This window comes from Daucus carota, chromosome 5 (assembly GCF_001625215.2).
Source record: "Daucus carota subsp. sativus chromosome 5, DH1 v3.0, whole genome shotgun sequence".
Lineage (NCBI taxonomy): Eukaryota > Viridiplantae > Streptophyta > Magnoliopsida > Apiales > Apiaceae > Daucus > Daucus carota.
The window spans coordinates 46,399,183-46,420,317 of NC_030385.2; the positions used below are offsets into that span (position 1 = coordinate 46,399,183).

The 21,135-nt window shown below is 33.7% G+C and overlaps 1 protein-coding gene across 1 annotated transcript; it reads left to right on the forward strand.

Moving 5' to 3' along the window:
* The first annotated feature begins 15,094 nt into the window (after positions 1-15,094).
* On the forward strand, positions 15,095-18,617 carry LOC108221867 (receptor-like protein 47). Its single transcript, XM_017395721.2, has 3 exons — positions 15,095-16,283; positions 16,396-17,771; positions 18,404-18,617. The coding sequence occupies exons 1-2, from the start codon at positions 15,095-15,097 to the stop codon at positions 17,748-17,750; spliced, it is 2,544 nt and encodes an 847-aa protein (XP_017251210.2). The 3' UTR covers positions 17,751-17,771; positions 18,404-18,617.
* Positions 18,618-21,135: the final 2,518 nt, after the last annotated feature.

The following is a 21,135-nucleotide window of genomic DNA, read 5'->3' on the forward strand; positions in this document are numbered from 1 at the left end:
GTTGATTATTCTCTGTAGCTCCCCCTAAAGTTGTGCTATCAGAGTTTGAATCAGTATTCTCTGATGAGTTTGAGTCAGCATTCTCTGATGAGTCTTGGGTTAGGTCTGAAACATTCTCATGCTCCCCCTCAACATGTGCTTCATCATTATGAACTTGTAAATTTTCACCAGAGTTTGCTGTATTTTGATTACAGTCAGAGTTTAACTGTTCATCAGAGTTTGTTGAATCAGAGAATATTTCTTCATTTTCAAAATTCAGTTCTTCATGATCATCCATATCTGCTAATCCCATGATTCTTTTGTCATCAAATGACACATGTATAGATTCCATGATCACCTTGGTTCTGAGGTTGTAGACTCTGAAGGCCTTTGTTGTCAGAGGATAACCTACAAAAATGCCTTCATCAGCTTTTAAATCAAACTTGGTAAGCTGTTCTGGATGAGTCTTCAATACAAAGCATTTGCACCCAAATATGTGAAAGTACTTCAGATTTGGCTTCTTTTTCTTCACCATCTCATATGGGGTCTTGCCATGCTTATTAATCAAGGTTGCATTTTGAGTGAAACAAGCTGTTTGAACAGCTTCTGCCCAGAAATAAGTAGGTAGTTTAGCCTCATCAAGCATAGTTCTGGCAGCTTCTATAAGAGTCCTGTTTTTCCTTTCAACTACACCATTTTGCTGTGGTGTACCAGGTGCAGAAAATTGTTGCACTACACCTCTTTCTTTGCAGAACTCTTCCATTGTTGAATTTCTGAACTCAGTTCCATTATCACTTCTAATGATCTTCACTTTGTCTTCAGATCCATGATCCAGTTGCTTCACATGATCCATCAAATGCAAGGCTGTTTCATCTTTAGAGTGAAGAAAATATACCCAAGTGTATCTGGTATACTCATCAACAATGACAAGAGCATATTTCTTCCTTGCAATGGATGGTACATTAACTGGTCCAAATAGATCAACATGTAGAAGATGATATGGTTTCTTTATTGAGAATTCAGTCTTACTCTTGAAGGATGTCTTTCTCTGCTTGGCCTTTTGACATGAGTCACATAATCCATCAGATGTTAGGAGTGATTCAGGGAGTCCTCTCACAAGCTTTTTCTTTATAAGCTCATTTATGGAGTTGAAATTCAGGTGTGAGAGCTTCTTGTGCCACTTCCAACTTTCTTCTGCAGAGATCCTTGTAGACAAGCAAATTGCTTTTCCTTCAGAGTTTGTAGGCAAGTGGATTTCATAAATATTCCCATGTCTGTGAGCAATCACTGCCACTTTGCCTGTTGACTTGCTTACTATCTCACTGTGTTCTTCATAGAAATCAACATGATATCCTCTGTCACAAATCTGACTGACAGAGAGTAAATTGTGTTTTAGCCCTTGAACAAGAGCTACATTTGATATGATGACATTTCCAAGATTGATGTTGCCATATCCCAGAGTCCTTCCTATGTTGCCATCTCCATAAGAAACACTTGGGCCAGCCTTCTCCACAAACTCTGACAGCAGGGCCTTATTTCCAGTCATGTGTCCTGAACATCCACTGTCCAAGACTAGAATATTCTTCCTGTTGCCCTGCAATCACAAAGACCACTAATTGTTAGTTTTAAGGACCCAGACTTGCTTGGATCCCTTGGCCTTATTAAGTTTGTTAGCTTTTGCAGCGGAATAATTATTATTATCAGAGTTTGAGCTAACAGACTTTGCAACAGAGTTTGTACTTGCAGAGTTTTTATTAACCTTTAAAGAAGGTTTCAATTGATAATAATCATAATACAAACTATGATATTCTTTGCAAGTATAAATAGAATGCCATAAACTACCACAATGAAAACATGGATCTTGTGGTTTATATCTAATACTATTTTTTCTAACTCCAGACTTTGTAGGTAAAGAGTTAATGTCCTTGTTCTTCCTGCAAAAATTAGCAAGATGATTAGTATTTCCACAGTTATGGCATGTCTTCCTAGGTGCATTTGGAATAGGCATGTAGTTATTACTCTTGTCTATTCCAATCTTGCCATTTCTATTTTTCCTAGGCTCCCTGTTTTTGTCATCAGACTTTACCTCTTTAAGCTTATGTTTAAGCTGTTTCTGAGTCATCAGTCCTATGTTAACCTGTTTGTGCTTATCAGATTTTAAATTGTTGTTAATCTCTGATTTTGGTCTACTCTGTTTAGACTTAGAGGATTCAGCAACAAATTTAACAGGTTTAACCTTGGGTTTTTGAGTTTTAACAAACTCTGTTTTTGATGACTCAGCTTCTGAGTTATCAGTGTAACCTAGTCCCTTTTTCCAGTTTCCACTACCTAAGATATCTTGAGTAGTTTTGCCTGAATTAGTCCATGTTTTAATAATGTCTCTTTCCTTAGCAAGTTCTGATTGAAGAGATGCATACCTCTTTAATAATTCATCTTTGACAATGACAGCATCATCTCTTTCTTTCTGAACTTCCAACATCTGCACTAATTCCTTTTCTAGATAATCATTCCTTTTCTTTACACTTAGAGTTTCAGATTTTAATCTTTCATTTTCTAAAGTCTGATCTCTAAAGCTGATATGCAAAGTTTTAAGAAACAATCTTAACTCAGTTATATCTTCAGTATCAAAGGCAAGAGTGGAATGAGGTACCTTTGCAGTAGATTCAGAGTTGTTGTCAGTGTTTGCCATCAGAGCATAATTGACTTCTTCCTCTGAATCAGATGTATCTGTCCAGTTTCCTTTCTTGGTGATAAAGGCCTTTTCTTTTTCCTTCTTGGCTTTCTTGCATTCAGATGCAAAGTGACCCTTTTCACCACAGTTGAAACAGGTATACTTGTCAGCCTTTCCAGCTTTCCCTTCCTTGCCCTCATTCTTCTTGAAGTTCTTCTTATCATAAACTCTATCAGAGTTTCTGTCTTTCCTTGAAAAACTTTTGCCTTTGTTGAACTTTTTGTAGGCCAACTTCTTGAAGCTTTTCACCATCAATGCTGCTAACTGCATCATCTCATCATCACTTTCTTCAGAGTCTGAGGGAACATCAGAGTTTGAGTCATCAGAGTTTGATGACTCAATGTCAGACTTTGTGACATGAGCTTTTCCCTTGCTTTTAGCAGCCTCCTCTTGAACTTTTAGAGCAACAGACTTTGATTTTCCTCCTTGACGTTTGCTCCTTTGCTCCATCTCAAGTTCATGAGTCTTCAGTCTTCCATAAACATCATCAAGAGACATTTCTCCAAGATCAAGATTGTCTCTTATTGTGGTGACTTTCAAATCCCATTTTTCAGGAAGAGCCAGAAGGAATTTGAGGTTTGAGTCTTCAAGATCATATTCCTTGTTTACCAGAGATAAGTCATTCAACAGTTTGACAAATCTGTCTTACAGATCTGTCAAGGACTCACCAGATTTTGAGTCAAAGTGCTCATACTCCTGTGTAAGGATTGTTTTTCTGTTTTTCTTAATGGCCTGAGTTCCTTGACATCTGGTTTCCAGAGCATCCCAGATTTGTTTAGCAGTTTTGCACCCAATCACTCTATTTGACATTGCATTATCAAGGGCACTGTGCAGAAGGTGTTTCACCTTAGAGTCTTTACCAATTGACAAGATGTCCTCAGGGGTATAATCTTTCTTTTCTTTTGGGACCATCTTCTGAGGTTCATCTGCAAGCCCAACAGAGAGCTTGGTGGGCATATGTGGTCCATCATAGATCCTGTCAAGGTATTCTGGATCAACAGAGTCTAAGAATATGATCATTCTCTCTTTCCAGACTGGATATTCAGATGCCTTAAGGATTGGAACTCTAAAGGATGAAGCTTGTGATTTTTCAGACATGATTGTGATTAAGATCTCACTGTAGTAATCTTAACAGAGCTGGCTCTGATACCACTTGTTAGGTCCTGTTAACTCACTATATAAGATGATATAGTAAGCACAATCTGTATCACAGTATAGCAATATGAGAGATTGAAAACAATAAACTCTTATTCACAAAGCTTTAATGGTTACAAAAACTCTCTCAGTGATTTATATTGTATCACTAAGAGCTGCTAGGGTTCTTAACAATATACTCGATAACTCAACTCATATAGAGTAACCCTAATCTGTGTTTATATAGACACAGTTACAAAATCAATCTCTGATTTGATATCCTATAAATCAGCTAATAAATCTATCAATCAAAGATTGCTCCAGTTTTCTGTTTAGTTTCCATAGTCAGCAAATCACTCCTCAGCTTCTATCCTTCCTTGAAGTATATCCGCTTCTGAGCTCTTTCCACGTGTAAACTTTGACGAGTCTTGACTATGTAAACTCTGATCAGACTTTATCAAACTCTGTCGGACTTTACTAAACTCTGATCAGCTTCCAGATTAAACTCTGATGATTCCTGTTCTAAAACAAACTTTAAGAACATTAGTAATCATCAATTATATCTAACACAAGATATTACAGACTAACACTATATTTTAATAATGCGAATTAATGTAATGCTAATAATCAAATCCGAACCTAACTTCAGCAAAAAAAAAAAATGAACCTAACATTAGTGAGTAAAATAAAAAAATTTATAATTGAGTGGTTAATTTCTAAAGACGCAATAAACTTAGTGACAAATAAAATTATCATAATGCTAGTATTCAAATCCGAACCTAAGTTGGTGGCTAAAAACAAATCCAAACCTAACATTAGTGAGTAAAAGGAAAAAAGATTTAGTTGGGTGACAAGTTTCAAAAAACACTATAAGTTGAGTGGCAAAAAAATCTACTTTCCCAAAAGAAAAAAACTCATTTAGATCATATAAATTACTGGCTCATAACCCAAAATATTACTATATCGCTCGATGTTATTTTAGAAGATTAAGTTTTTTTAGTTAGAAAATATATAAAGATAATATATATCAATTAAAAAAAATAATTGGTTATATAAATAGACCCGTATCTCGGCTCACATATCGACCGGCCGGCCAAACTTTTAATGTTTCGGTTTTAATCGTATAATAATAGCTTACAACCAATTTTTTTTAATATTTTCAAAATTTTGCTAAATAGATAATAATAAAAATCATTAGAACATTTATAAATTAAGGAGGTCCGTAAGGTCAAATACCAATCGAATGACCAAATTTTTTTAGAATAGACCGGTTAATTTTGAAAAGTCGAAAAAAACTGATTATTTTTAAAAGGATTGTGTTCAGGTTGGTTAGGAATGAAAAGGAGCCATAGACTAGATGTTCGGGGTCCTGGCAAGTGGCAACCTCCTTTTGCATCGTGATATTTTATCTTTCAAAGACATAAAATTTATTTTTGTACGTGAATGTAGCAGTAACGTGAATGATCCGTGTTTTAGACACACATTTTGACTGATTAATTTTCATTACTTTTCATTTATTTGCTTGTAAGGATTAGGAGTGTACGCGGTTCGAATCGAATCGGTTTTAAGGTCAAAGTCGAACCAGACCGCGAATAGCGGTTTTAGAAAATCTACAACCACAACCGCATTTGTGGTTGCGATTAACCACATAATTTCCAACCGCGGTTTAACGATTTATGCGGATCGGTTTGCGGTTCAACCACCTATTATAAATATATAATAATTTAAGAAAAATAAATGCGAACTACTACAAAATATTATACATCTTAAATCCAAAGCATCATTTTTTACCCAAAAGTAAAATACATGAGTCATAATAGATAATACATGATTTGGAATTTTGTAACCAGAAGAAGATGAGAATTAATCCATGCACATCTATGGAGCCGTCATAGAAGCACTTGAATCATGAATCTCAACAATCTAAATCTTTTATCTACGTGCAGATGAAAAAATTCTGTAAATACATGTGCATTCATTTACAGATCTTATAATATCATAAAATTAATATTATATAAATATATTTGTGTATAATTTATTAATTTATATAGTACAATAATATATTTTTAAAAATATAAATTATTATAAATATATATTTGCGGTTTGCGGTTGCGGTTTTACGATTTTTAAATATTTAAAACCGCATCCGGACCACAAATAAGCGATTATTTAAAATATCATTCGCAACCAACCCACACGTTACGGTTATCCGCACAATGCAGTTCGGATGCGATCGGTGCGAGCGGTTAATGCGGTTGAGCGGATCGTTTGTACACGTACCTCTAGTGAGGACCCTTTTCAATTAATTACATGTTAATCAAATTTTGTATTGAAATGAGTTATTTATTCATTAAATCAAGATAATTTTAATATTTTTGTAGTATAGGTATTTTTTTTTCTTTTCAAAGGGGAGTATTTTAATAGGATTTTTTTTTTCTTTTCAAAGGGGAGTATTTTATTTAACAACATCAACACCAACCCTCCTTTTCGATACATCTATTACTTTGATCTATACAAATGGAGGTGGAGTGACTTAAAAGAAGTGACTTATTGCTTAAAGTAAAGAAGTGGATTATAAATAAGAAGCTGAGTTGAACTTATAAGTTATTATAAGTGTTTGGATACCGTGACTTATAAATTTTTAGGTGTTTGGATAACTTAACTTATAAGTTGGTACAGTTTCGTAGTTTTGTAATAATTATTTGATATTTACGAATTAAATTGAGAAAAGTTGATAATAATATTAGATTAGATTAATATTTATATTATATAAGTTTTTGGTTTGCTTTGTCTCTCATTTTGTTATAAATTTTATTTATTTATTTCTTAGGATTATATTAAAAATATAATTTAGGAATGAACAAAAAGATTTGAACAAACTTCTATTATTATAACTTATTCACAATTAATAACTTAAATAAGTAAAATTATGATTCGAAACTATATTTTGTACTAAAATGTCTCATATTTAAGTGATCTATAAGTGTGTTTAAAAATTTATATAAATATTAATATATAATACTAATATATTTGAGTATTATATAAAATTAAAGACATAAGTTTAAATAGAAAAAAAAAATGATATTCAATTATCTCCTTAAGATAACACGAACACTGAATAGCAGGAAGCGGAAGAAGTTTAAGTTGGCTCCATATAAAAGCTAAGATGTGTAGCTTTTTTTGCCCGACTTCTTTTACAGTTTTAAGTGCTTCAGTTTGTTTGCCAAATGGTTGGAAAAAAAAGAAGAAACGGGCTTCTGGGCTTTTAAGCCCAGAAGTCCCATTCCCAAAAACACACACTTAAATTAACAACCGTTGAGTCTTGCAATTTTTCCTTTCATATAATGTTTGAGTTTCCGCAGGCTTCTGTATGCACAATCCTTTCTTTTTACTGTTTGGAAATGAAAATACACGGTTCATTTCCTTTTTAAATTTGATAATTACCTAAGTTTGTCCAGATACTGTTGAGGATTATTCATCTCTCTCACAACTACTTAACTGCTAACTTGCCTGCAGAATATATCCAGACTTAGAGTTGGCAATATCAGAGCTTGATAACTTTAACGAACAAAGGTGTTAAGACAGCCTAAAATAAGTTTTCGAATATGTTCACTGCTGCCTATCAACCTTACAAGTAACAAATTCACTGTACAGATTGCAGAAACATCAGGGACTTCTCGGTTGTTTCTTCTTGCTGTCAATTTTCTTATGTTCACCTTATTGGGAAAAAAATTATTTTCTGACATACGTATATTTATTATTTCAGAAATAAAGTCCGGAATTCAAAAAGAAAAATGTAGGAGAATCTTCAAAGATTATCGTAGCTATTCCAGTCACATACGTAATACGTTTCTCTAACTTCTTATGTGGAAACCTTGTTAATATTGGGGTGTGAAAATGGAGAAAAGCTTATTGCTCTTCATCCTCATTGTTACATCAGGTAAGATGTCTCTCTCTAGATATAATCTTAATACATGTACACAATCGATCCTTATATTTGTGATTGTGTACGTGGACAACATACAGGTTGTGTTGTTGAAAGTTATATAAATGAGACGGCTCTATTGTTGTATGCGTATGATGAGATGCCCACGTCGATGTGTTGTGAGTCAATACGAGATATACCTGTGGGATTGCGGAAGGAATGGCGGAAGGAGTTGAGATCGAGACTTGTGGAGTTGCGGAAGAAATTGAGGTCTGAATTGGATTCGATTAATTCCACAAACTATGATTGACATGTATGTATCTAATAGTTGGCTTCAATGTCCAATTATTTAAAACCCTTGAGGTTCGGTTCGAGTACTAAATGATTTTAGAGTGATTGACACTTTGCACCCCTTATGTTTAGGCGCTTTTTCGATTTGGTCTCAAACAATTTTTTTTGGCAGTATGCACCCTAAAGTTTGAAAAGCGCTTCGTTTTGCACCCCTTTGACCACTCTCCGTTAATTGACCGTTAAAGTTAACAGATTTCAGGTTTTCACTTTGCACCCCACAATTTTAATTTTTTTTCATGAGTATTTTGAAACATTTTTTTTCACAAAAAAAATATTTATAGCTGGTTTGAGTTACTAATCCTTGTTTTACTTTCGACCAAGATATATATACTGCAATATTATCTGTTTAATAAAAAAAAGGAGAGAATGATAATGTATAACTTCATACACATCACTCTTAGTTTATTGAACTAAACATAAGATCACTCATGATTTTATTATCAATATATGAAATTAATCCCTAATTTTTTGAATATGTGGGCTTTGGTATGCTAGGGTGCGAAAACAGATTCGTGAATCAAAGTGCCCCCAAATGTTGTGATAAAAGAAAATCGAGCACAATCTATGAATATATCAAAAAATTAAGAAATTATTTATTCGTGCATTTGCATTAGTTAAGCAGTCTTGGAGAAACAAAAAACCACATTAGCTTCTTTCATCTCATGTTTCTTCACTTAAGCACTAGTTATTTCGCCAACAACATGATCAGGTGTATAAAATGTATTTCTATCCTACTTGTTGAGAGGGGCATTAAGCTCAAAATCTCTGGTTTGCCAGGAACTGCCTAGGATAACTGGATAAGCAACAAGTTTGCACAGATTCTCAGCTTCAGAGATGTATAAAATGTGTTTCTATCCTACTTGTTCAATGCTTTTCTCATAAGCACAAGAATCTCAAGGCAATCAGTAATCTCGTATTCAACCTCGGCACTCAATCATATGGGTGTAGAGAATGTTGTATATGTTCAAGGACTTGGCCATGCAGTGCCCCAAATTCAGCTTCTGTATTTGAATCCTCTGATTGCAAGTAATCTGCAAAGGTAGAAAGCCTCATGCCTGGTGCCAATAATTTGTTGTAATATTCTAAAATTGGTAATTGCTTATTATATAAAATAAAGATTGCAGCCTTCTTCAAATTATAGATCTGTTAGAGCATCTCCAACGGCGTTGACCATAATCGTTGGCTAAATTGAACATGTAAGACATTATGTAAAATTTGCTGAACCTGTAAGACATTGTACTTCAATGGTAGCTATGTTGGTTGGCTATAATTTAAAAACAGAATGTTATTAATATTTTAGTTTGTTAAAATAGAATATATCAGTTTAATATGGTAATAAATGAGGTGCAATCATCCTACAGATTTCTTACAGACCTGTAAAAGTTCGACAAATATAGCCATCCACGGGAGATTGGCTAAAATTATAGACAATAGATTCATGTGGTTGGAGTATGATTTTTTCAACAAGTTGGCTAAATTTTTTATATTTGGAATGCCAAATCACTTTTTAGGTAAAGGGTTTGTATGGTTGGAGATGCTCTTAAGCCAAAGACTGAGAATGGAAAAACACTAAATGAAACGAACGATCTGGATGAGGTTGATCAGCCTCCGGTAACTGAGCTTACACAAAGGTGAATCCTTAGGCTTTTCTTGATAACATATTCTGACTTGGTATTTGGCCAAGACTCGACGTTCAGCTCTCAGTTGCTGTCTTCATTACAGAGATTTTCCCGACTTTAAAGGTACGCAGACCAATGACATAAATTTTAATTTGTAACATCTTCTGTGGAAAATCCCATGACTAAACTTTTCAAGGGAGACGTATAGAAGGTGCTGCATGAAGCTAATAATGAACAAGATCAACTAAACCTTGTAAGTCCTGTCCCGTGATGATCCGCAAATCTCGCAAGTCGTACTAGTAGTAATTCATGTTTACTCTATATTATAGACGACACATAAAGGGTTTAAATTGAGTCACATCACCTGGCGTAACTCAAAATATTATAATTATATCAAATATTGGATGGCACGTAAAAACGAATCCCGGCTGCAAATGAATCTCTAATGCATTCATGTCCAAGGAGCTTACACATAGGTGAGGGTGAATCCTCAGGCTTTTCTTGGTAACATAATCTGACTTGGTATTTTGTCAAGTCATGAATAACGACAAGTTCAGCTCTCAGTTGCTGTCTTCATTACAGAGATTCCCCGGTATGAGACCAGTGACATAAATTTTAAATTTTAATTCGTAACATTTTCTGTGGAAAGTCCCACGACTAGACTTTACAAGAGAGACGTATAGAAGGTGCAAATTATGAACAAGACCAAGTTTACCTTGCAAGTCCTGTCCCATGATGATCCGCAAATCATGCTGCAGTATTACAAGGGCCGAACATTTTACTTCAATGAGTGGAAGCGAATGATCTGCAAGATCAGATCTGGACAAGTAAACCCAGCTAGAAATTCATGCAGTGTCAAGATATTTATATTTAACTAGCACCGTAGCCCGTGCGAGGCACGGGCATGTTCTCATATGCGTGATGAATATTGTTATTCTTGTTATTGTTCGACAATGTCAAAAATAAAGAGTTTAAATTTTAGATCCTTGTTATTGCGGTGCAGTGTAAACATATATTTTATTATTAGAGTGTGATAACTGTTAGTTGTCCTTAAAATAATGTAAGCAAAGTGTCTCAATGATATTCCTGTATCAGTGAAGCATAACGTTGATATTCAACTGGTTGTAGTGTATCTTCCTCATTCACCTTCAATATATTCTAATTATTTTTTTTAAAAAAATTGACTATTTCGACCAATAATTCACCTAAAAATTTAATTAAACTTATAATATATTGTTCCACTGTCAGTGGAACATCACACTAATACTCCTCGACACATGAAGTATCACCCTGATAGGTAAATGGTTGTGAAGTATCATCATGATAATCCTCTTATAGTAAAAATTTTGTAGATATTTAGGGTCCTCCTTAGCAAAATAACACCTTTATATTCAACTGGTCACTATCATCCCGATAATACTCTGATATTAGAGTATGTTGTGGGTAGTAAGGCCCTTTCTAATTGAATATTTATATTTTGATTAACTATAGTTCAAAATTGATTATTTCAGCCGGAAATTTGCCCAAAAATTTAACCAAGTCTATAAATATGTTGCTCCACTCATAGTGGGGAATACACTGATACTCCTCTACCCGTGGAGTATCACCTGATACTCAACTGGTTATGATATATCATCATATTAATCCTCTTGCAATCAAAGCTTTTGTTAGTATTTAGAGCCTTCCTTACTTAATACACTTATTTTGGTTAAATATTGTTGAGTCACGGGCATGCTGGATATTTAGAGCCCCAACTTACTGAATATTCATATTTTGGTCAAATATTGTTGAAAATTGGGTAGTTTGGACGGGCATTTACTGAAGAATTCAATTAAGTTTTTATAAATATATAAGTTTCACTCCGAGTGGAATATCACATTGATACTCCTCCACCATTGGAGTATCATCTGATACTCAATTAATTGGACGTATCACCATGATAATACTCTTACAGTCAAACATTTTGCGCTTATTTAGAACTTCTTTACTAAATATTCATAATTTAGTTAAATATTGTTGAGACACGGTCACACGGAAATGTTCTCATACGCGTGGATATGTTGTTATCTTGACGTTGTCCAAGTGTTAGATTTGGGTTCTTGTTATTGCAAGGTAATGCATTAACCATTAATATGAATTAGATATAGTTGTCCTTATAATAATGCGAGTAAGGCATCACACTGATATTCTTTTACAAGTGCAGTATCATATTGATATTTGACTGGCTGTCCGTATCAACATGATAATACTCTTGCAGTCAAATATTTTGCGAATATTAAGGACTTCTCTACTAAATATTCATAATTCGGTTGAAAATTGTTGAGACACGGTCATATGGGAATGTTCTCATGCGCGTGGATGTTGTTATCTTGATGTTGTCCAAGTGTTAGATTTGGGTTCTTGTTATTGCAGGGTGATGCATTAACCATTAATATGAATTAGATATAGTTGTCTTTATAATAATGCGAGCAAGGTATCACACTGATATTCTTTTTCAAGTGGAGTATCATATTGATATTTAAGTGGGTGTCGTGTATATGTTGCAAAACTCCGAATGAAATATCACATAATATTCAATTGATTGTGACGTATCCTCATAATAATCTTTTCACGGTAAAAATATTTTAGAGGTATTTAGGGCCCACAAATAATTTAGATAGGCACTCATCCAAGAACTTAATTAACGTATTTTTGTTAAAAATTATGCAAAATTAGATTTTTGACTATAAATTAGTTAGTGTGATACATGCTTTGACGATGTATTTAAATACCTATCCATTAATAATTAACATATTATTTACAAATTTAATTATGAATAAATTAATATGTTAGATATAATCACACATATTAATTATAAATATTAATTTAATGCATTAATAAAGAAAGCAAACACATCAATTACATGTCTAATAATGAATTTATTAAAGGCTTAGATATAATTATACGTATTAATTGCAAGTTATTAATTATATGTATTAATGGAAGAGAGATTAGTTGCAAGTGCTTTAATGAAACAGAGGGTTAAAAGAGTAATTTAGATGATGAATAAAATGTGGCATGTTGGTCTATTATATATATAATAGATTTATATAAAATAAATATAGAGTAAATTTCAAGATTGCGGAGAATTTCTCGGAGTTTCGTAAAAAAATGTAGTTGACTTAATTTTCAAAATAGCAACTCGCTGGCTCGAGTTTAAATTCTGCTTTTTTTAAAAGGAAAATGTTTGAGACCCCCAAAGAGTTGTCCTAATTTTTTTCACCGAATGACATGTCAAATTCTGATTGACCGCATTTTCTCCAATAGTAATGAGGCCCCTTTGTATACATACCAATCACTCAATCACAATCTTCCACTTGTCAGCCACATCATTCGGTAAAACAATTTGATAAAAAAATTTGGGGCACCAAGCATTGCCCTTTTAAAAAAATGATTGTCATTGTTTCAAAAAAAAAAAAAAATGATTGTCATCACCCCTACTGTTTGAGCATCTCCAGCAGTACCCTAAGAAGGTTTCCTAAATATATGATAAATAATTCAAATTCTAAATAATAGAGATCCTATATTGATTGACAACTACAACAATGATCCCTATTTGTCTTCCCTGTTATTATTATAATATTAAATTCAAATTTTTTTAACAAAAAGATAACAAGAAAATATGGAAAAGAGTGTGCAAAAGGTGAAAGTGGAATATTTAATTATTAAAAATGAAATAAGGAATGAGTTAGGGATTCCCTACTTATGAGAAATGAAAATTGGATCCTAACATTTAAAGAATGAGTAGGAACTCTGCTGGAGTGAATTTTTATATATATTTCTTAAAATAATAGCTTAAGATCTCATATAACTAATCTGCTGATTAAAATGTGTTTTCAGGATACTAAGAGCATCTCCAACGGCGTTGGCTATAATCGTTGGCTAAATTGAACCTGTAAGATATTATGTAAAATTTGCTGAATCTGTAAGACATTGTACCTCAATGGTATTGTCTATATTGGTTGGCTATAATGTAAAAATAGAATGTTATTAATATTTTAGTTTGTTAAAATAAAATATATCAGTTTAATATGGTAATAAATGATGTGCAATCATCCTACAGATTTCTTACAGATCTGTAGAGGTTCGACAAATATAGCCATCCATAGGAGGTTGGCTAAAATTATAGACAACAGGTCCACGTGGTTGGAGTATGATTTTTTCAGTAGGTTGGCTAAATTTTTTATATGTGGAATGCCAACTCATTTTTTAGCTAAGGGGTTTGTATGGTTGGAGATGCTCTAAGACAGCTTCCCTTGGTCCAACCTTGCTTCACTTATATCAGTTATATTTTAAAAATAGTATGATATTATTATTTTAAATTGTTATAAATGTAATATATATTACTTCAATATGATAAATGATGTTGAATTTTCTTACAAATGTTTCATGTTCCTCTTAAAACCCATAACCTTATAACCCTTGGAAATTTCTAGTATTAATTAGGGTAAGCAAAACTGCATATGCAAAGTGTTGTATTTATGTATTATATTTTAAAATTATTTTTGAACACATAACGATACAAAAAAACATGTATTTGAATTTCGTTATATCTATGGTGTGGCCATGAGCACACAATAAGCACTAACTCCTATGAGTTTAATGCATTTTTATTGGTCATCCATCAAATCCACCGTACTTATCAAATTTAGTGTATAATGTGTGCCCGTGGGCGCACACACTAGAAAGACCCTTTAAATTTAGATCCTAAAAATTTATATAAAATTTAAGGTCTTGTAGCAAAAACTTAGTGGTTTCTAGGTTATATTTCAAAGATTGTTTCTCTCTTGAGCGCGACCCTTACAATATATGCTAAATTTTTACCCAATAAAAATGTCCCGTTGAAGTTGATATTTTTTTTATATTTTCACTATAATTTTTATTTATGAAATTATTTTTCTAAATTTTATTAAGGATTTTATTTCATTAGAGATGATCTTAAAAACTAGATTAGTAATGACAATTTTATCAATTATGTGAGGGACTAGATGTAGCAATGACAATTTAATAGAAATGTTGGATACATATTATTTGTCTTTTCTATTAATCCCTGCGGTCTATCTGAGAAAAAAAAAAAATCACTTACGTCTAAACCCCAAATATCTCAGCACATCAGAAATTTCCTTGATTGATATTTCTTGTGGAACTAAAGACTCACATTGTGTGTATAAATACTGGTACATATTGTTGCCAGTAAGACATAGGAGTTGACACAGAGCTACTTGATCATTTGCCATGGCAGCCTCACATAGCTTTAAACTCTTATTTTTCTTGTTTCTGCTACACTCTCTTCATATCATTACTGTCACTACTACTATGTTGTGCCACGATCACGAGAGATCCGCTCTTTTACATTTTAAACAGAGCCTTCCTGCTTCTTCTAGTTCATCTGCTTACTCAAAGACTGCATCTTGGAAGGCTAGCGGAAATAGTAGCAGGGATTGCTGCTCGTGGGACGGGATCGAGTGTGATGAAGCTACTGGTTACGTTATTGGTCTTGACCTCAGTAGCAGTCTTACAAATGCTACTCTTCACTCCAACAGCACCCTGTTTAGCCTTGTTCACCTTCAGAACCTAAACCTCGCAGAAAATAACTTCATGAACTCTTTAATCCCACCCGAGATCTCCCTTCTTTCAAGTTTGTCCTTTATAAACCTCTCAAACTCTTTATTTTCCGGCCAAATTCCACAAGAGTTGTCAGGAATGTCCAAATTGGCTTCCCTTGATTTGTCTAACAACTATTTGTATGGAGACTTTCCGATTGCCATTTTCAATTTACCAGGCCTGCTTGTTCTTAATGTGAGTGGTAATCAAAATCTCCGTGGTTATCTTCCAGAGTTCAACAAAACAAGCCTCTTCAGGGAACTGAATATTGCTTTCACAGAATTCTCTGGTACCATACCGTTCTCAATTGGGAATCTGAACTCATTGACTAAGTTACAACTCATAAAATGCCACTTTTCTGGATCAATTCCGGCCTCAATTGGTAACATGACCGAACTTAATTTTTTATCACTTGCTTACAACATGTTTAATAAGTCAGATGATCTCTCTTGGGTTCAGAAGCTAACTAAACTGACTGTGTTAGACCTTGCTAAAACTAATCTATATGGTGACCTCCAACCATCTTTTGCAAACCTCACCCAACTTACTATTCTTTCACTTGGAAATAATTCGTTTGTTGGTGAAATCCCATTGTGGCTGAGGAACATGACCCAATTAATGTATTTAGATTTGGGTTATAATGAACTAACTGGTCAGATTCCTCGCTCATTTTCTCAACTCAAGAACCTGGAATTTCTATCTCTTTCTCAAAATAACTTCACTGGTACAGTGGAGGCTGATATTTTTTTGAGTTCAAGAAACCTTGCCTTTCTCGATCTATCCGGGTGCCAGATAACGTCAAATTCCCCCCATCACTCTAACTTTAGTCTTCCAAAGCTTGAACTTTTGGTTTTGTGTTTTTGCAACTTAACAGAGTTTCCATACTTCCTGCAGTTTGCGAGTAACTTAAGGGCACTTTTTTTGGAAAAGAATAATATTCATGGGAATATACCACACTGGATATGCAAGTAATAATTTGGAGTTTATTCACCTCGGTGATAACTTCCTAACAGGCTTTGAACGGAATTCAGTTTCTATTCAAAGTAAGAGTTTAAGATACATAGACATCGGCAATAATATGCTACAAGGGAATCTCCCAAATCCACCACCAAAAACATATTCCTACGTTGTGGGTAACAACAGAATAACAGGGGAGATTTCACCCATGATATGTGGTGTCAAGTCTCTAAAAGTACTAGATTTGTCAAGTAACAACATGGGTGGGCCAATTCCTCACTGCCTCGCTGATTCTTTGGAAGCCTTTTTTCTCCAAAACAACAACTTTTCTGGTACAATTCCTCAAACATACCCAAAAGAATGCGACCTGAAGTTGATGGACATGAGTCAAAACCAGTTAACAGGGGAAGTTCCAAAATCATTGTCAAATTGTAAAATGCTACAGATTTTGGATCTGTCAAAAAATCAGTTGAAACAAAGTTTCCCCACTTGGTTGGGAACTCTTCCACGATTACAAGTTCTTCTTCTGCATTTCAACATGCTTCATGGTGAGATTGGTAGTCCCAGGAGTCCTTTGGAGTTCCCATTGTTGCGCATTATTAATCTCTCACATAATGCTTTGACTGGTGCTTTGCCTGTGAATATCCAATTTTGGAATGTGATGAAAGTTGTTCGTACAGGCACCAGACCATATATGGACACAGACTTGTATTTTACGGTTATTCTTGACCATTTCCATTTCACGTACGATTACCATCGTTACAGCTCAATGACTGTTACCAACAAAGGTGCAGAGAGGGAGTACAACAAGATTTCAAATATTTTCACTGCAATTGACCTTTCAAGTAACAAGTTCACAGGACAGGTTCCCGAATCTCTTGGAAGTCTAAAGGCTCTTCAGTTGCTCGACCTTTCAAACAATGATCTTACAGGTTCGATTCCTCCATCACTCGGGAACCTGACACAGCTTGAATCGTTGGACCTTTCACGTAACAAGCTCTCAGGAGTCATCCCTCAACAGTTAGCAGCGCAGCTCAACTTTCTCTCTTTCTTCAATGTGTCTCACAACCATCTAACAGGTCGCATACCACAAGGCACGCAGTTCAGTACATTTGACAACAATTCTTACATTGGAAACTCGGGACTATGTGGATTCCCAGTATCTAAGAATTGTGGAGCACTGCAGTCACCACCTGATGACAACGAGGATGGTTCTGAGGAAGATAAGTTTCCAAGTGGATTTGATTGGTTATTCATATTACTAGGACTTGGAAGTGGGCTTGTTGTTGGCTTTGTTGTGGGAGACATTTCAATGGATAGACACCCCTGGCTGATTCGTCGGATTGTTCGGAAATTCGGCCGGACACAGAAGAAACCTAGGATGCGGAGGAGGCAGATCATTCGGGCTTAAGAAACAGGTTTGCTATGACAGGTACTTAAAATTGCGTTTCACAGTCTCTTTCATACATGTTTGGTTTTATGTAGTACTTAATGTCTTTCTAATATTCTCTTGTTGCAATAAGAAAGTCCTTGGACATGAATGCACACGAGATTCTTTTGCAGCTGAGATTCAGTTTTACGTACCACTCCTATTGATCACAACTTCATAACTGAGTCTGATTTGTTGGTTTCTTTAATTGATATAATTAAACATTTTGAGTTGGGCCAAGTATATTATTTATTATTCAAATTTGTAATGCACAAACAGGAGAAATTATGTGGGTGTTTGTGTACGGCTTAAAAGCCCAACTTCTGGTTTTATAAGTCAGAAGCACTTTTTCGTACCGTTTGTATAAAAAGTCAAGAAGCACTTAAAAAAAGCTAGGAATGCTAGCTTCTGTTTGAGGACTTCTGCTTATTTCCCAAACACTTTAATCACTTATAAGTCTTAATTTGTTTCTAACTTCTACTCCACTTTTTTATTTTAAACTCACCCAAACGGTCCTTATATATTCTCTTCTACACAAGGAGCTGCACTATACTAACCAGGTTCCAGATTTGCTTACTAAAAAGCATGTTTTAATTTTTAGCAATCGTTGCTAAACTGCATTTTGGATTGTTCAGAAATTCGGAAGGAGAAGAAACCGAGGATGCAGCAGATCATTCTGGCTTAGGGGACAGGCTTTCTAAGAAATGTTCTATATATGTTTTTTTTCCACGAAAGTTCTCTATATGTTTGGTTATATTTACTTTGTGTTCTTTTTAATAATCCTTTGTTGTATGTGTCACTGTAAAATATTCGAATTTACTTATAAAATAATTCTCAGTTATATTTGTCGCCCTGAACAATCAAATTTATTATAAGTTAATTAATAACGGTTTTTCTATGATGTGCCCATGGGCACACAATAAACACTAACTCCTATGAGTTTGGTGCATTTTTATTGGTCACCTAATCATAAGTATGGATGGCCCTCCACCAAAACCATCAATTTTAGTGTATAATGTGTGCCCATGGGCACACACTAGACAAACCCAATTAATAATATATCAGATTCTTGTTACCTCTTGGCTAGCTCTTCCATCGTGATTAATTCAAAATTTCTATATTATTAATTAATTAATCATCAAATATTCAGTATCCTAAAAATTGACCAACTAAAGAAAAATAATACAAAATTATGCTTTTTCGATTTTGCAAAAGTACTACTTTCCGATCAAGATGAACTCTATGCAACTAAAAATGCATAAACCGTTTTTCGAGAAGAAGTTAGATTTGGGTTGTAAATCATGTAAAATATTCGATTGATTGCTTTTAGTTACAAAACGTTTTTTCGTAAATACTTTCGAGAAAAGTGAATATCAAATACAAAACTAAAAGGTAATACATTTTATAATTTATCTAATTTATTCTCTTCATTATATTTCACAATACAACACATATAAAAGTCATACTTATACATATTATGATGTTTTATTTATTGGTCCATCTAAATTTTAAATATTTATATTCAAAATTTATCAGTGGATCTATACTATACTATAATAAGCCAACATGTGTATAATTTGTAGTCGTACAAATTTTTCGTTTGGTTATGTTTGTTTTGTTTGGTACTCTTTCTATAGAACTACAAGTCTACAATATATCAAGATTGTTAAACAATCTTAAATACTAAAAATACTCATCCTTTATTAAAAGACAAAAACTTTATCATTATCTTTTTTTTTTTTTGAGGAATTATCATTATCTTTTTAAATTTAATTTATAATTAGTTGAAAAAAAAGTGAAACTATTATTAGTAACATATATTAATACTAATAAATACTTATAAATAGATGTATAACTTATAAAAGACAAATTGAAAGTCAAATAAAAAATTTATATAAAAAAGCGTGAATATTCTTAACTAATATTCTTTTTCTTATAAATAAAAAATAAAGAATTATATACTCGTCCGTGTTTCGCACGGGTTAAAAGCTAGTGTTATTAATACACTACCTTCTCCTTATTTGCAAATATAAAGATGCTGCCCACTGCTCAGGGACCAAACTCCTTCATTTGCAAATATGTTAAAAAACTGTTAATAACATACTTACTAAGAGCATCTCCAACGGTGTTGGCTATAATCGTTGGCTAAATTAGACTTGTAAGATATTATGTAAAATTTGCTGAACCTGTAAGACATTTTGCTTCAATGATATTGGCTATACTGGTTGACTATAATTTAAAAATAGTATGTTATTAATATTTTAGATTGTTAAAATAGAATATATCAATTTAATATGGTAATAAATGATGTGCAATTTTCTTACAGATTTCTTACATACCTGTAGAGGTTCGACAAATTTAGCCATCCATAGCGGGTTGGCTAAAATTATAGACAACGGGTTCACGTGGTTGGAGTGCTATTTTTTCAAGACGTTGGTTATATTTTTTAATTTTGGAATGCCAACTCATTTTTTAGCCAAGGGTTTTGTACGGTTGGAGATGCTCTAAGTAGTTTTATAAAAAAACCCTATTCTCTCTTTTCTCTCAGTTCTTGAAGTAGCCGCCTCTATAATCCGAGGGGCTTCCATCGGCTTATACCGGTGGAAAGCTCCAATCTTTTCTTCTTTTTAACAGTCTTTGTTCATCTTTTGCTTTTGTTGTTCATCTTTTGCTTTTATTCAATAAGTTTCCAATTTATTTGGGTTTTGTTTGGTCTCTCCTTGTGTGAGAGTTTGATTTTGATTTTCTTTACTGTTCGTCATGTCTGGGATTCCGGATTTGCAGGATTTTGATGGTGTTGATTTTCATGATGTTGATTCAGTGATGAAGGTTATTATAGTGATACATCTATGGTCGATTGCTTAAAACAACAGTTGGAAGATTACAATATATATATATCTCTTCAAAAATTCGTTTGGTTGCCTATCAAGATGGAAGGATTCAACAACGATATTATTATGCGTTTGTTCAATTTTGATCATGTATGTAGATGCCGTATGGTTTTTTATTATTGAATTATTTTCCTTGTTTAAAAAAAAAAACATACCCTACTAAGTAGAGTTCATGTCACGATTTAATCAGTAAATAACGAGCTTAGCATTTTCCCATTAATCCATGAGCAACCTAAAGACAGCTTGAATCGTAGAACCTCTCGCAAAACTTGTTTTCAGTGTCTTCTCTCAGCAAGTAGCTGGACAACTGAATTTCTTCAAACTTTTCATTGTATTTTATACCTCTTCATTGCATGCTTGTTGCCTAATTATTTCATTGATCACGCAAGCCAATCACAAGCAATGGAGCAAATCCATAATCGACAACCCATTACCAACAAGACCGGTGCTCATCGCAGATGATAGTTCTGTGCAGG